At 40.3% G+C, this 17,140-nt stretch overlaps 1 protein-coding gene across 2 annotated transcripts in view; it reads left to right on the forward strand.

Moving 5' to 3' along the window:
- The window catches only part of CDH18 (cadherin 18), a 186,081-nt gene extending 170,063 nt beyond the window's left edge, over positions 1-16,018 (forward strand). Inside the window, exons 10-11 of one of the 2 annotated variants that reach the window (XM_013952442.2) lie at positions 13,549-13,800; positions 15,335-16,018. In XM_013952442.2, the coding sequence (XP_013807896.1) occupies positions 13,549-13,800; positions 15,335-15,837 (755 nt within the window). In that variant the 3' untranslated portion in view covers positions 15,838-16,018. The remainder of the gene's footprint in view (positions 1-13,548; positions 13,801-15,334) is intronic. The other variant, XM_067292404.1, reaches the window with a different exon arrangement.
- Positions 16,019-17,140: the final 1,122 nt, after the last annotated feature.

Genomic DNA, 17,140 nt, shown 5'->3' on the forward strand with positions numbered 1-17,140 from the left:
GCATTAGGAAGAGGGTTGCCAACAGGTCGAGGGAGGTGATTCTCCCCCTCTGCCCAGCCCTGGTGAGGCCACACCTGAAGTGCTGTGTCCAGAGCTGGGCTCCCCAGTACAAGAGAGATATGGAGCTACTGGAGCAAGTCCAGCAAAGGGCTACTTAGATGTTTAAGGGACTGAAGCATCTCTCATCTGAGGAAAGGCTGAGAGAGCTGGGACTGTTTAGCCTGGAGAAGAGAAGGCTGAGGGGGGATCTTATCAATGTGTATAAATACCTGATAGGAGGGTGTAAAGAAGATGGGGCCAGACTCTTTTTAGTGTGAGAGGCAACAGGCTTGAACTGAAACACAGGAAGTTCCATCTGAACATTAGGAAAAACTTCTTTACTGTGAGGGTGACTGAGCACTGGAACAGATTGCCAGGAGAGGTTGTGGAGTCTCCATCCTTGGAAATATTCAAAACCCAACTAGACACAGTCTTGTGCAGCCTGGTCTGGGTGACCCCTCAACCATTCTGCGATTCTGTAATTCTTATGACTCATGCCAGTAATATTCTGTGACTTTAGTAGAGGAAATAAGAGGATGTTAAAATATCTGTCTAGATAATTGTTCCTATGACCAGTTAAGCCCATAGCTCTTGAGCCTGAGCTTGTGCCTTTACTCAGTAATAATCCACAGTGTTAAAGCTCCAGCCTTTGGATATGCGCCCTCATAATGCACAGCTTACAACCCTCAGGGAAATGTAGGTCAGGAGACAGGGCTATATCAAATAATGCAGTCTGGGCAAACCAAAGAATTGCTTGGATCACCTTTGGGATTCTGTTGTTCTTTACAATTTTAAAGAAAAAATGGAAAAGACAGATTATGATACATTTTCCCCTACTGGCTAGTTCTTATCTCACAGTAGGTTCTGTGATTCTGGTTGAGGTTTTTTATATACTGACAAAGTACTGTTTAGAGAAAGCAAAGGTTTAAGAGTATGAGCAAAATATTGTGATATCCATGCACATGTAAGCAGGACAGAACAAGAGCAGTAATAAAATTTCTTTGCTATACAAAAAAAAGCATTAAGTTGTAATCATTCCCTGAATTCTGTTGTTCTAGAAAGCAAACCCAGGTAAGGTGCCTTTTTGTTTGCTTGGGAAATGTACTTATGATGGCTTTTTAATGAAAAACAAGGCTGTTGACAATTTATTCTGTTCAGCAAAATGTTGCAATTTCAATTAAAACCTGAGCAGCCAAATACCCATTTAATTTGGAGGTGCTTTTATACTGCAGTTCAGATGCTACATATCTCAGTTCTTCTGTGTTGGCTGTGTTCTTCTCACTTTGTTTTTTAAGATGTTATTATAGATAATTTTGAACCCCTTTTCACTGTGTATGTGTATATATAAATGTAAGTAGAGGGAAGAGCTCTATGTGTGTGTGCAAGTGTATGTGTGTGTGTGTGTGTGTGTGAGATGTCTTAAATATACAGCTTTAGCTTAATCAAACATAGGTGCTATTGGATGTTCCATTTAAAACTTGTCAGGGCAGTATAGACTAAAAGAACCTTCCATCAGGAATCAGAAAAAAGATGAAAGGATCTATTCATAATAGAGCTGTTTGAAAGTACTGAATTTTAAAATCATACCTCTTTTATCCTGAAAGAATCATATTTTTTCCAGATGTTTAAGGAATAGTTGATATATTTGTCAAAATTTGTTAGTTTGATGGAAAATATATCCCCAAATGTTAATATATAGACACACACATATGCATGATCTCTCCTTCTCTTCCTCTCTCTCTTTCTTTCTCTCTCTCTGAGTTTAAGAAATTCATTCCCTCTTTCTGCCTATTTTGTTACCTACTAGAGATCTCCTGCAAAAGTTACAGCATACTCTTCAGGCAGTTGGCAAAAGATTGAACCTCCAGAGGAGAGTTAACTTAGGTTCAAGGGAGCATTATGACTTTTAAATGCTGTAAAACAGGGTTTTGCTGGGGATTTTTTTTTTTCACAAGACATGCAGTTTTAATTGGATGCTCCAGTGACTCTTGCAGATTTCCTGGACTACAAGTTTTGGTGCAGAGGCTGTACAAGTTCACCCAGCTGTGCCAATAAGATTTGTACATACCCTTACCTTAATAAATTGAGACTGCTGACTTCTAAAAATAGACAGGTAAAGCTTACCTTACTTTCAAGGAAGAGCAGTTCCCTTTAGAATGCTTAGCATTTGTTTTCCTCTCATTTTATTTCTTCAGGACAAAGGTTTTATTTCTTGTAAATCTTTGCAGTTTTTTTTTTTTTTCCCTCTGCTCACTTTTATCAAAGGTTTGGCTTTCTGAAAATAGCCCAGTGAGGGAGAATATTCTGAAGCTGGAACAAAGGTAGACTAATTTTCTAATACTAACCCTTTCGACATTTTTTTTGGTTAATATTATGCCATAGGATATTTTAATATCCACAAAAGTAGAGACCTGCTTTTATATAAAATCTAGTGCAAATCTGTTTGAGCTCAGTGGCATCTCTTTAAAACCAAATTTGAATTGTGTTCATCCACTAATGCCTGTGATACAAATTAACATTTTTCCTATTTTAAAGATGGAAACTGAGTCATAAAAGAATCAGTTTTACCTGGTGTTTGCTGTTATTTAGGAAGAGAACAACCTCCAGAGAGCAGTTCACCCCATCCCAGCGTGAATTTCCTTGAGGACGTTTCTGTTTATTTCTCTTACATATATTCCCAATACACGTACTCATCTCCTACCATATTGCACAAGAAGTCTGTGGCAGGGAAGTGAACTGATTTTAGGCCTTTAAAGTTGCAAATAAGCATGCCAGATAGCAGATCTTCATTCGGAGTCTTAGTTGTTCTAGGGCATCTAAATGGCATTAGAAGAAGTCAGTGTTTGAATTTCACCCTTTTCAATCAACATAAGTGGGAAACAACTACATAGTTCCTGCCTTTCTTTACATCTAAGTGGCATGCTTTCTCAGTTTATATGGTATTGCAAGTTACTACTGCCCTGTCAATGAAGTATCATTCTGTGAAGAACACAAGTTACAACTGTAGGAGAATTCTACAGAAGAGAGAAAATGGAATGATGTTTGAGAAATGCAGAGTTAGCATTATACATGGTGACTGTAAACAGATTGTACAGTAATTTGAGTAGATATTGCAGAATCAAAATGTAGACGTAAAAGGGGATTTTTTTTGCAGATACAGAAGACAGTAACTTAAAAAACATATACAGTAACTACTGGAAAGCTTGGCTTTCTAGAAATAGGGAAGTGTTAGATAACTGCTGTAGAGGGAGACATTTATCTTTCTCAAGACTGTGAACATCTTTGATATTTTTTTGATTAAAAAAGTTGAATCCAAGGTTCACCAGAAGGACAAGACAGTGCATGTTTCTTTTTTGTTTGTTTTCAGTGGTGCTACCTTTTGGTGTTTCACAAACCAACCCATAAGCAAATAACTATGTTTCAGGCCCCAAACATCTGCTATATTGCTTTGCATTTTTGCTGCCCACTGAACTAGAAAGAAAGCCCATTGGCAATAGCTTTGAAACCAGCACAAAAGAAAAAATATTTCCCAGAGTTATCAGTAAAGAAATGAAACAGAAATGCCTTTCAGTGTTGTCCCACATAAACAAATTAAAACTATTCTCACTTTAGAAATATAAGACATGCAAATCACTCCAATATATTTTGTTTTGGTTTTAATTAATTATGACTTTTCAGAAAACGTATAAAAGTTGAATTGCTGATTTAAGCAGAGCTGAGAAGCAAATTAAAATATGCCTAAAGCTATAAACAGGGTTTTTCTTTTTACTTCCATTTCTCTTTTGCCTACCTGTAATGTATAGTGTGTCAAAAGAATTCTCAAATTGTGAATAATAAATAAATTAGTATCCTCCAGCGGTCACCTTCCATGGTGCTATCATTGTATCTCTGCTTCTTTGATTTTCCTTCATTTCTTTTCTTAGTTCAGGAGCTCAATATAAAAATGCAGAGATGATGGAAAAGAGGAATGTGATAACAGCCTTGTGTACGGTTTGCAGTCTGGCTTCATAGACGAGTTCATCTTCAGAGAGTGAAGAGCTGCTGCATTAGAGCCATGTAGAATTTATTATATGCAACCTCAAACCCAGCTGAGATGAATCTTAAATTCTAACTTGCCATGTTTGCAAAGGACAGCCCAAATGTGAGGAAGTTTAATGATCATGAACTGGGGCAATGTGCACCACAGGGAATGTGATAAATTTTTGTTAACCTACATTGGAGCTGTTAATTTTCCCATGGCAGCCAATGCTTTAATCTCCAGCAAGTCCTAGTTCTTATCATACTTCTCAGAGATTAAATTCATAGTTTAAATCTATTGAGAGATAAAAAGAACTTTCCTTCTGGACCTAGAAGAATCACATCTATAGTTCTTATCTAATGCTATTGTTGCTCTCCTATACACCTGTCTTCCCTACCTGTCTGCTGTATCTGTTTGCAGGTGTCAAAGAAACTTGTCCAGCCATTATCCTCCTCTCTCTCAAACTAGCTTTGTTGATATAGTGTAGTTGTTTTTTTTTCCTTTCCCCCTCAGTAAACCCTTTCCTAGGTCATCAGAATCTGCCTTTGTATTCAGCTGTCTTTAGCTTTGACAGTTTGTGGGATTTTTTTATTTAATGCTAAGTTTCTTGTCATAAAAACTGCTCTCCTTCTACTTCCCCTCTGAATGGGTCTTCCAACAGTTTTTGATGAGGAAAGTGAACAATTTAATTAAAGCATAGAAAGTTAAACACATCAGAATAACTGTTAGGATGCAGTTGGAACTGCAGTTTGGCTAAATTTTTATTATCTGTTCATTTTGCTGGCATACCTTTCTGTTGTCCTCAAGAATAGAACTCTGACTAGGACATAAGAGACATGATTTCTGTTTTATGCCAATGTCATTAGCTTTGGTCATTGGCCACTATCCTTGGTTCTCAGTGACTTTTAAAGAATCTTAGCCTGTTTCCCTCTCTGTAAAAATGTTAGTGATCTCATTTGTAAAATATTTGAAAAGATCTCCTGAGGAAGAACACCACATAAGAGCTAGGATTCTTTTCCATTATTTACACACAGACCTACACTCTATATGTAACTCTTACTATTGTAATAGTGAGAATTAGAATTTTTGATGGTAATGGGAACAGGGAACTTCCATGCCAGTACCCAAAAGCTTATGACCATACTTTTTTGCTTGTGTACAAATTTGTGAAATTGTATTGAAGGAGAAGTTTCACACAGTTTCTTTGAGAATGTTTATAGTTGTGTATGTTACAAAATCTCCTCCATACATGTAATGAAAAGTCTGCTTCTACAGAACTCTAGTTACTACTTAGAGAATACAAATACCACAGATTAACCATGACTCCACTCATTTTAAGCCCATCTATATATGTAGAAAATTTGATTCAAGCTACATCTTTGCTTAATATTGTCTCATGTTAATATTTACTTTTACAATGTCAAAACATTACAAGAAAAAAAAGTCTTATTTTTTCCAGTTTTTATTTGTACTATGCAGCATAAAAATGTAAGTTTCATGGACCAAATTGCGCTGTACACACACTATGCATGTTTTAAATACAACTCTTTCAAGATTTCTTCATTGTAACCTTAGAATTGTCCGCTTTGTCTATGTTGTCAAGTTGATCTTTTTGTTTTATTTTTCTTACAGTTTTGATTTTTGTCCTCACAATATTTTCCCCATCTGTCCGCAGTTATGCTTATACCAATGCTCATATCTCAGTGTTCTTTTCTCTGCAGCTTTGCCAATAATCTTTTGTGCTGAAATCCTTTCATTACTGCTGGGTTGCTACAAAAGTCATCTGTGACTTAATCACAGAATCGCAGAATCACAGAATCGCTGAGGTTGGAAGGGACCTCTGGAGATCATCTAGTCCAACCCCCCTGCTCAAGCAGGGTCACCTAGAGCACATTGCACAGGATCGCGTCCAGGCGGGTTTTGAATATCTCCAGAGAAGGAGACCCCACAACCTCTTGGGGCAACCTCTTCCAGTGCTCTGTCACCCTCACAGTGAAAAGGTTTTTCCTCATGTTCAGATGGAAGCATCTGTGTTTCAGTTTGTGCCCATTGCCTTGCGTCCTGTCGCTCGGCACCACTGAAAAGAGTCTGGTCCCATCCTCTCGACACCCTCCCTTCAGATACTTGTACACGTTGATAAGATCTCCTCTCAGCCTTCTCTTCTGCAAGCTAAACAGGCCCAGCTCTCTCAGCCTTTCCTCATAAAAGAGATGCTCCAGTCCCCTAATCATCTTTGTAGCCCTTCGCTGGACTTGCTGCAGTAGTGCCACATCCCTCTTGTACTGGGGAGCCCAGAACTGGACGCAGTACTCCAGGTGGGGCCTCACCAGGGCTGAGTAGAGGGGGAGAATCACCTCCCTCGACCTGCTGGCAACACTCTTCCTGATGCAGCCCAGGAGACCATTGGCCTTCTTGGCCACAAGGGCACATTGCTGCCTCATGCTTAACTTGGTGTCCACCAGCACTCCCAGGTCCTTCTCCGCAGAGCTGCTTTCCAGCAGGTCAACCCCCAGCCTGTACTGGTGCATGGGGTTATTCCTCCCCAGGTGCAGGACCCTGCACTTGCCTTTGTTGAACTTCAGGAGGTTCCTCTCCGCCCACCTCTCCAACCTGTCCAGGTCTCTCTGAATGGCAGCACAGCCCTCTGGCGTATCAGCCACTCCTCCCAGTTTTGTATCGTCAGCAAACTTGCTGAGGGTGCACTCTGTCCCTTCATCCAGGTCATTGATGAAGAAGTTGAACAAGACTGGACCCAGGACTGACCCCTGGGGGACACCGCTAGCTACAGGCCTCCAACTAGACTCTGTGCCACTGATCACAACTCTCTGAGCTCTGCCATTCAGCCAGTTCTCAATCCACCTCACTGTCCACTCATCTAACCCACACTTCCTGAGCTTACCTATGAGGATGTTATGGCAGACGGTGTCAAAAGCCTTGCTGAAGTCAAGGGAGACAACATCCACTGCTCTCCCCTCATCTACCCAGCCAGTCATTCCATCAGAGAAGGCTATCAGATTGGTTAAGCATGATTTCCCCTTGGTGAAGCCATGCTGACTACTCCTGATCACCTTCTTGTCCTCCACATGCTTGGAGATGGCCTCCAGGATGAGCTGCTCCATCACCTTTCCAGGGATGGAGGTGAGGCTGACTGGCCTGTAGTTCCCTGGGTCCTCCTTCTTGCCCTTTTTGAAGACTGGGGTGACATTGGCTTTCTTCCAGTCCTCAGGCACCTCTCCTGTCCTCCATGACCTTTCAAAGATGATGGAGAGTGGCTTAGCAATAATGTCCGCCAGCTCCCTCAGCACTCGTGGGTGCATCCCATTGGGGCCCATGGATTTGTGGGTGTCAAGTTTGCTTAAATGATCTCTAACCCACTCCTCCTCCACCAAGGGAAAGTCTTCCTCTCTCCAGACTTTCTCTCTTGCCTCCAGGATCTGGGGTTCCTGAGGGCTGGCCTGAGCAGTAAAGACTGAAGCAAAGAAGGCATTCAGTAACTCTGCCTTCTCTGTATCCTTCATCACCAGGGCACCCACCCCATTCAGCAAAGGGCTCACATTTTCCCTAGTCTTCCTCTTGCTACTGATGTATTTGAAGAAGCCCTTCTTGCTGTCCTTGACATCTCTAGCCAGATTTAATTCCAAACGGGCCTTAGCCTTCCTCGTCGCATCTCTGCATACTCTGACAACGTTCCTATATTCCTCCCAAGTGGCCTGTCCCCCTTTCCACTTTCTGTAGACTTCCTTCTGCTGGTTGAGTTTTGCCAGGAGCTCCTTGCTCATCCATGCAGGTCTCCTGCCTCCTTTGCTTGGCTTCCTACTCATAGGGATGCACCGCTCTTGAGCCTGGAGGAAGTGATGTTTGAATATTAACCAGCTCTCTTGAACGCCCCTTCCTTCTAGGGCCCTCACCCATGGGATTCCTCCAAGTAGGTCCCTGAAGAGGCCAAAGTTTGCTCTCCTGAAGCCCAGGGTTGCGATCCTACTTGGTGCCCTGCTGCCTCCTCGCAGGATCCTGAACTCCACCATCTCATGGTCACTGCAGCCAAGGCAGCCCCCGACCTTCACATCTTCCACCAGTCCTTCTTTGTTTGTTAGTACGAGGTCCAGCAGCACACCTCTCCTTGTTGGCTCCTCCACCACCTGTGTCAAGAAGTGGTCACCAATGCTCTGCAGGAACCTCCTGGACTGTTTGTGCCTAGCTGTGTTGTCTTTCCAGCAGATATCGGGGTGGTTGAAGTCCCCCATGAGACCCAGGGCCTGGGATCGTGAGGCTACTTCCAGCTGTCTGTAGAAGGCCTCATCGACTTCCTCTTCCTGATCAGGTGGCCTGTAGTAAACACCCACAACAGTGTCACCCATGCTAGCCTGCCCTTTAATCCTTACCCATACGCTCTCGACTCGCTCTTCATCCACCCCTAGGCACAGCTCAATACATTCCAGTTGCTCTCTCACATAAAGAGCAACTCCTCCACCTCGCTTTCCTGGCCTGTCTTTCCTAAAAAGCACGTAGCCATCCATGACAGCACTCCAGTCATGCGAGCTATCCCACCATGTCTCTGTAATGGCAATGAGATCATGGCCCTGCGACCGCACACAGATCTCTAGTTCTTCCTGTTTGTTCCCCATGCTGCGTGCATTGGTGTACAGGCATTTCAGAGAGGTGATCGAGCATGCAGGTTTTCCAGGAGGGATACAAGAGGATCCTCCATAGCCACATCCCATGCGCACTTCCCTGGCTGCATTCACCTGTTGGAGGCATCCTGACTTGAGCAGTCTTTTGCCAGCTACCCTGTCACTATAATTCTCCCCTTCCCCCATCTTTCCTAGTTTAAAGCCCTCCTTACCAGGTTGGCCAACCTGTTGGCAAAGACCCTTAAACCTTTCTTGTTCGGTTTTTCTTCGGTGTATTAGGTCTATGATGTTTTTCTTTTCAGCCTACATTTTCATCCCTGCTTCTGTAGCTGTATAGTGATACTGGATCACTCACTCTGTGTTAGATTTATGTCAGGGGAGGAATGGAGGAGGCTATGCTTTTCTGCTCAGGTTTGAATGCTGGGTCTTCCTTGGATATATGCCCAGGAAGATTCATGTGAACTGAATTTTATGGGATTTTCTTACTTATGCAGACAAGGTAGCTGAACTGAAATGTTTGGAGCTTATAGAAAATGTAACAACAGAAATAACAAAACATATTAAGCAGATATAAAGGACTATTATTATCGGTAATAGAACTTGCTATCACCTTTTGGAGTTAGCTGTATAAGATCTGAGGATTTTTTCTTTTGGGATGAGAGACATTACAGATATTAATATTAATGCTTAGCTCATGGATATGGTATCACTTGTTACCAACAGGAAATTACATTTCAAGCTGAGTCCTTGAACATATCCTTAATTTTTTAATGTATAATTTCTAGATAACTTTGTTGTGTGATTGTCATCTTCTCATTTAGCTATAACATGAAATATAATTCTCCTTAGGACTGTGCATCTTTGAAATTGCTTTCTCTTCCTGTTGATACATACACAGCCTAAAAAGTGCATATGGGAGTGTTACACTTCTCTAATGACCTCAGTGGGATTTCTGGGTGACTGGTAATAGTTAGACCCTGTTTTTTTTTGTGTCAGTATAAGTGCTGAGGAAAAAACAAAAACAAGAGCAACAACCCACAAAGAAAATCAGGACTGGGACTGTTCTCAGCACTGAGGCCTAGTAACACAGACTGACTCCGCGTACACTACACAGCACTTGGCCTTTTGTCTCCTCTGGGCTCTATGTGGTACCCAGTGGAGCTCAGATATCATTATTATGTTTTTTTTTCTATTCCAAGTTTATGAAATAATGCAAAAGCTGTAGTGCAGCCCAGCAGAGCAGTGTTACCATGGCATGAAACGGAGGCTATGTGCTGCAGGGAGTGCGGCACAAGGGCAGTTAGGGATGCTTAAGGCCCACAGGCTGTTGGAATAGTGTTGGAGCACTATTTAAAGGGGATGGAGACAAAGCTGGTGCACTACTGTCCATACTGCATTTTGGAAAGAGTCCTTGGTGTATGTTCCTACTCAGACTGTGGTTGGATATTATCTGAGAGAGTTCCAGCTGGCCCAAAGGCATACCAGGGAGGGTGCTGACATTTAGCAGTGGTCCAGTGTTCAAACTCACTCTCCAGTCTTGTCTTGTTTAACAGCCTGCAAGTGCAGGAGATAAAAAGAAAATGGTAGAGATGAGCTCTGTTAATACGCTGTAATGAGTTGCACTTCAAGGAAGGGAACCAATTATAAATTGGATGCTGAACAACTAGAAAGTCAGCGGAATTGTTCATGCATATGGCAGAGGTAATGATGAAGATTTTTTCTGAACACAGAAAGGCAGGAGCAGCAGTCATCACCTTGTATATGTATATCATTAACTTATTTTTATGTAAAATAGTGTATTCCTTTGAAATTGCATGCTAATCATAGAGATGTTGGTTTATTTCTGCTCTTTGGCTGTATCTAAAGCTCAGTCTGCCAGTGCTTTGGCAGCTGACAGACAGACCAACTGACACTCATTTTGTACTCTCTGTTGGTTTCCCTTTGTGAACCACTGAAGATGTTATGCATGTCCTCCAGCAATATTAGGGAAGTTAGGACCTGATAGTCTGACATAAAAAGTGGGGAGTGGCAAATGGGCAGGGTTTGGGGGGAAAAAAAGGGCAAAGCATTTTTTGCAACATAAAGTAGCAGAAAGATAAAACAGCTGCTTATTTTAACTTCTGATTAAATGAACACATGTTGAAAAATTAAAAAATCATACAGACAATCTACCTGCTTGTAATCTGTGTTCCCTAAGATTTTCTCCTTGATTTATGAGTAATTTAAAATAAACCACTGAGACTGTTCATATACTGCATTTACTTAAAAGTAGAAGGACATGAATGTCTCAAAGAATAAGCTGGTCCAAATCTTGTCAAATCAGACTTGTGAATCTTCCATATATTTTAGAATTAAACTGGCAGAGCCTAGGAAGTGCCATGGGTGAGCACAGTTTATAATTATGGACTTAAGGTCACTGCTTATGCTGCTATAGGCATGAATTTTCTTTATACAGGAAATGTAGTCTGAATTTCAGTGATAGCCAGCTTTATTTTTTTCAGTCAGGTGACACAATTATAACACAAAACACTTTGCTACATAATTGATTGCAGAATAATGTGGAAATCATTTATTTCTTAACAATAAGATCTCAGCATTGTTGAGAACACCACAATATATTTTCATAAGGTTTCACAGGCCCAGATTTAGCAATATGTAGAAGAGCTGAGGCTTAACAAAATTTTTATAGGAATGAAAGTAATATTTCTTGCATTTGATATACTTCAGATTGTGGAATCATTTCCACAACCCTGTGTCAAATGAAAACACGGATTTACTATATATCTTATCATCACATCTGTTCTGGGCTTCTTTTGTGGATTATTGAAAACACACTTGTATTTTGGGGGTGGGGGGGCGGGGGGGCAGTGCGTACAGTATCTGGCAACTTGGCAAGGAAAAGAGTGTGTTCTACCAAAAGTATTTTATAACCTCTATGCAAATATCATTTCCATAATGTGACAATGTTGTTCTTTGTCAGATTGTTTCAGATAGAACAATTATCTATTCCTGTCATTTTGGTTTTAGTAAGGCTCTGTAAATAGAATGAATGAATACAAACGTCATTTTAAGTGGCTGGTGTCATGCCTCTAAAGAGGAAGCTATCATGAAGTTCAGGTTTGAGTTCTCAAAAATATACCTTGACATAGACAGCTAGAAGGGGACTTCAGGAGCCAATTGCAGAACAAAATCATATTTTGCACCCGCTGGAAATGAAAAGAACAAAACTTATTGAGTTCCTAACCAACTCACCATACTGGAGCTTTCCAAGAAGGTAAGTAAGGAGGGTACAGAAGAAAGTCTAACAAATGAATGCAGTGGAACCTGATGCTCATTTCTTGGCTCAGCCACATGGTTCCTTTGTGACCTTGGCAAGAGTAATACTTCCCACCTCATATGAATCTCTCATGTGAAACCTGTTACCAAATGTATTGTGTTATGGTATGATGCTGATGGGGCTATGATACCAGCTTTTCCCAGTACTGCTATCAAGTGATAGGCAAAAGCAAAATGTAGAGTGAAATGAGTTAAAACAAATGCTTTAAAATCTGCCACAGAGCTTGACAGAAGATAGGGCGTAAATAGCTCTGCAATCTTCATTTTTTCCTAGATTATGAGAAATGCATTTAATACTGTAGCTATAGTTGTAAATAAAATGGAAAAGTTTTCTATTCCATATATAATGGGAAGAAGAACCCAGTAGGCATACTGTATTTTTGCATCTATCACCCCTGCATTGTTTGTTAAAAAATTTGAAACCAGCAACCCTGCAGTTTGGAATCTATATGATTGTTATGCATGTGCAAGTAGTAGGAGAGGAAAGCTCTTTTTTTCCAGTAACTCTCTTCCCATTTCCCAGTCCCAATTGCCCTCTTTGAGCAACTCCTCCTGTCTCTAATTTCTCACTGGCTCTAGTTTTGTTTGGGTTATCTGAGGACTCTTGTACAAGTGCCAGTACTTTTATAGTGGTGGAAACAAACTGAACTGAAGTGTTATGCATACAACAATACAATATATCTATTTATTATTGTAGCATTTCTTCCCCTGAACTCTCTTTATGTCCCTTAGCTTCTTGGAGTTGAAGGAGCATGAGTGGCAGCTTCTTTTTTTATAGTTGTGCAGCCTTGGTCTTAAATTAGTGCCCCTAATTGTGCTCCGGCACTGTGCGTGAATTAAACATTAGTATTCTCATTGACTGTAATATATGCCAGATGGACCTGTAGCTGACATAAAGGTGACAAAATTTTACATCACTTTCTTTCCCCTCACTCTGCTTTTCTATAACCTTCACCAGTTTAGAACCTCTAATATCTACTCTCTTTCCCTTCAACTCCTTCTTCATCCTGACCTTCCCACAGCATGAGTTTTTGGCCACTGTCTGTTCTTTCAGATATTCTCTGAAGGATCACTTGAGTTACAAAACCTATCACAAGCAGTGAAATATGAAAGTCTTACTCTGACTTTTACTAAAGACATTTTAACATTATTCTGAGAATAGAAAAGAGTTTATGTTGCGGAGGAATTCCATATATTCCCATTTACAGGTGTCCATACACTGCCAACATGGAATAAAACGTTTGCAAACTGGGTCCAGAATGTTTATCAAAGTTCATTTGGACTCTTAAGACAGACACATGAGCTTAAATGATCTTATTTACATAATGCTAGCTACTCTCCCCTACTTCCCTGTTTTCCTCCGTTGGCCACAAATGCTTTCTGCCAACTTTTAATTCTAGATTGTACATTTTCACAGATTGGGACTGTCCAGTTGAAGATGCCTGATGCTTCTATTGCATGGGAAAGAAACGGTCAGTAACACTTTTCCTTTATGACAATGATACTGTGGTTTTGATATTGTAGATAACACAGCCAGTATCCTGACAAGACGAAGGAGATACAGTCGAACCACTCAAGATGTCTATTACCTCCCAGTTTTGATTTCTGACAGTGGAACGCCCCCTCTCAGCAGCAGCAGCACTCTCACCATTAGGGTTTGTGCATGTGAAAGAGATGGACGCGTGAGGACTTGCCATGCTGAAGCTTTCCTCTCCTCTGCTGGCTTGAGCACAGGAGCTATAATTGCAATCCTGCTCTGTGTTGTCATTCTTTTTGGTAAGCTATTTTCAGTGTTAAGAACTGCTATTCTTCCTCTAGCTCTCTGAATGTGACAGGGCAGAAATTTATAATATGATATGTTTTTGCACTAGAGGCTGCCTGGTAGTAGAAGGTAATTAGAAACACATAGCTGTGATTAGGAGGGAAAAGGTTGAGCTAAAATTAATAGGAAAAAATTCCTTTAAAGTAGATTCATGGGTATCTGGGATCCACCAGAAATAATTTTTCAGAGGTTATCAAGTAATTAGCAGTGCAGATCTTTCTTCTGTAATTTGGAAAGATTTCAAAAAACCATTGACTCAAATTCTGTGTCTGGAACAGTCTGAAAAATTATAGGAAGGAGATGAGGAAAGCTTTTGGAAATACATTACACTGTAAGAAGCACCATTAGCACCATACAAAAACCATTTCTTAATTACCTTTGTGGGATGAGCTGATAGCAATGCACAACAGAATCCCCAGGGGCAAGGGACATATGAGACAATAAGATGACTCCATTAGATAAATGTCCTTGGAACTGCATTTTCTCTTGATTTTTTTTTTCTTTTGCCCAGGCCAATTTGAATGTTACCTATTAGTTAATATTCTTTCTGACAGAGGCACAACTTGCTGCAATATATCCCTGTACTATTCATGTGCCTTTCTGCATTCTAATGGAGGTGGCAAGAAATAATGGATTTGCACTGTGACCCACATACTAGGGGATTTTGAATTTTTTTTCTGAAGTCTTTATGTTTTCTAAAGACTACTTTTATCACAGGTTACTTCTGAATTAGTGTTTTTTACAAGGCTTTTTAAAATGTACAGTAATGCATTTAGTTTATAATTTATCTTTTATCATACAGTATCGCACATTCATAAGGGAAAAAATGAACCTTGCAAATACACAGTGAATATTGATTTTAATAAACCATTGAAAGCTCTTAACAATGTTTCTGAAAAATCTCAGCCTTAGGTACTCACTTCTCATTTAACTGAGAGTATGTTATCCCCTTTTATGTCCTTTATGAGGTTCTTCTGTGGATTTCATTATTGGCTCAAGAAACCTCAGCAGTTCCTACAAAGCAAGCATACACAAGAAAAAGTGCTTTTTATTGACCCTTGGGAAGACCAGGCTGTACTGGAAATTTGTAGTTTCACTGTAGCATTCTTAATTTTCTGCTTAATTGTGTGGCCTCTACATGTTGCACTTCAGCAGGATACTGTCTCAAAATGTGCCAGTATAGATTTCAAGGGTGCTTTCCAGGCATACAGTAATCTGTCTTCATATAACAAATTACACAACAAAAGCTTTGCTCACTTAGAGCTATAACTATGCTCTTTCAAAATTTGAAAACTTTGGGGACCTGTTATTACAGACATATTCCTAACTTAATGATACTATAGTTCAAGGCCAGCATAATAATGTCAGAATATCAATATTAGCATAAAAGCATTACACCTCTGTATTCGTGATTTGGTATCTGTTATTTCTGTAGCATATATCTGCTTACTTCAAACATAAACTTTAAACCTAATCTAATATCTGCAGTTTTCTCTTTAGCAATTGTGGTCCTTTTCATCACCCTAAGACGTAGCAAGAAGGAACCCTTGATCATTTCAGAAGAAGATGTCCGGGAAAATGTTGTCACGTATGATGATGAGGGTGGTGGAGAAGAAGACACTGAAGCATTTGACATCACAGCACTGCGAAATCCATCAGCTGCTGAGGAGCTAAAATATCGGAGGGATATTCGTCCTGAAGTGAAGCCCGTGCCCAGGCATCAGCCCTCTTCAAGCCTTGACAGTATAGATGTTCAGGAATTCATTAAACAAAGACTGGCAGAGGCTGATCTGGACCCCAGCGTGCCTCCATATGACTCCCTACAGACATATGCCTATGAGGGTCATAGGTCAGAAACTGGCTCTATCAGCTCTCTGGATTCAGCCACAACACAGTCTGACCAGGATTATAATTACCTTGGAGACTGGGGGCCTGAGTTTAAGAAGCTAGCTGAACTCTATGGGGAAATAGAATCAGAAAGAACAACTTAGTTGTAATTCCAAGAACAGAGAAGTTCCTGAGCAACAGGAGATGTAAGAACAGCACCAGTAACAATAAATGAATACAGTACTTGGAACTGAGCAAGTTGTACACAATTACTGTAGAAACAAGTGCCCTTTTCATATTTGAAACTGGGTTCTTCAATTGCAAGAAAGTAAAATTTTGAAAAATACAGAAAAAATAAGCTATTGTCCCTTGTGTATATTTTTTAATTGCTCAATAAAGTCCGTGGTACCGTATCCGTAACAATACCTAAAGTAAGCCAAGCAATGACATCTTCATTGCAATATGCTTAACATCTCAGAGCTACTACAGTAAGTCTATGGTCATGCCTGTTTAGGAAGGTAGCTCATGGAAGAGTGAATCTATTGCAGATGGTTGTGACATTGCATTTCTAGCTGTTCTCTAGGCCTTGTTTGATCCCAATATATGGTAGCCAATGGGGTTTACTACCAGTGTGAGAAGTCCTAGCAGTCTGTTCCTTTACAGAAGGGATATATTACAAATGTCCTCTCAAATAAACAGTCTGTTGATATAGGCCCCTGTTTGCATCAATTTGATCTTACTGAATTAGCAGGTTGCACTGAGAATATGTCATTTCATTATATTTTTCATAATCTTTTCCTCCCTAGCCAGCTAAAGGAGCAAGGGCATAATTAGCTGTCTGAGAAAAAAGACCCCAACCCACAACCCCAGACCTGCTCTGTTCCTGAGTGCTAGAACTGTTGTGTCCAGTGTGCATGTGCTTTTTCTTTTTGTCTTTTCACAGGAATATCATTCATCTAAATGGAATCGGTCTGAAGTATTCTTTATGCAGCAAAGCATATGAAGCACAGGCTCTTTCAATAAGAACAGCAATGGCAGCACCATTAAGCTATGCAGTTGCTTGCTTCACTGTGCTTCACTTAGGTCAATAGATGATGCTTTTGAAGTCTTTTGCTGCTTTGAGTCCAGAAGCCACAACAGTTAATTGATGGCCCAGAGTTCATAATCATAATGTCTCCCTATTTCCATGTGTGACTAAAAGCAAAATAGAGCTGCTGGTAAGATACTGGAATAGAGATGATTGAAACAACAAGGAATTTACAATGCTGTTGCTTTTTTATTTTGAATTCAGTTTGATTTAGTTCAATTAATCTCTCTCAATGTAATTTCTCTCTAAGCAAGCTTTTTTCTCCCTGTTTCAAGCATTATGGGAACAGGAACATATTTTAAGTCAGTTGAGGGAGGAAAAATTAAATGTAGAAGTGCCATTGTTGGGGTTTCTATTGATCCCTTCTGTTAGTAATTTCT

This window comes from Apteryx mantelli, chromosome 2, assembly GCF_036417845.1.
Source record: "Apteryx mantelli isolate bAptMan1 chromosome 2, bAptMan1.hap1, whole genome shotgun sequence".
NCBI classification, from domain to species: domain Eukaryota; kingdom Metazoa; phylum Chordata; class Aves; order Apterygiformes; family Apterygidae; genus Apteryx; species Apteryx mantelli.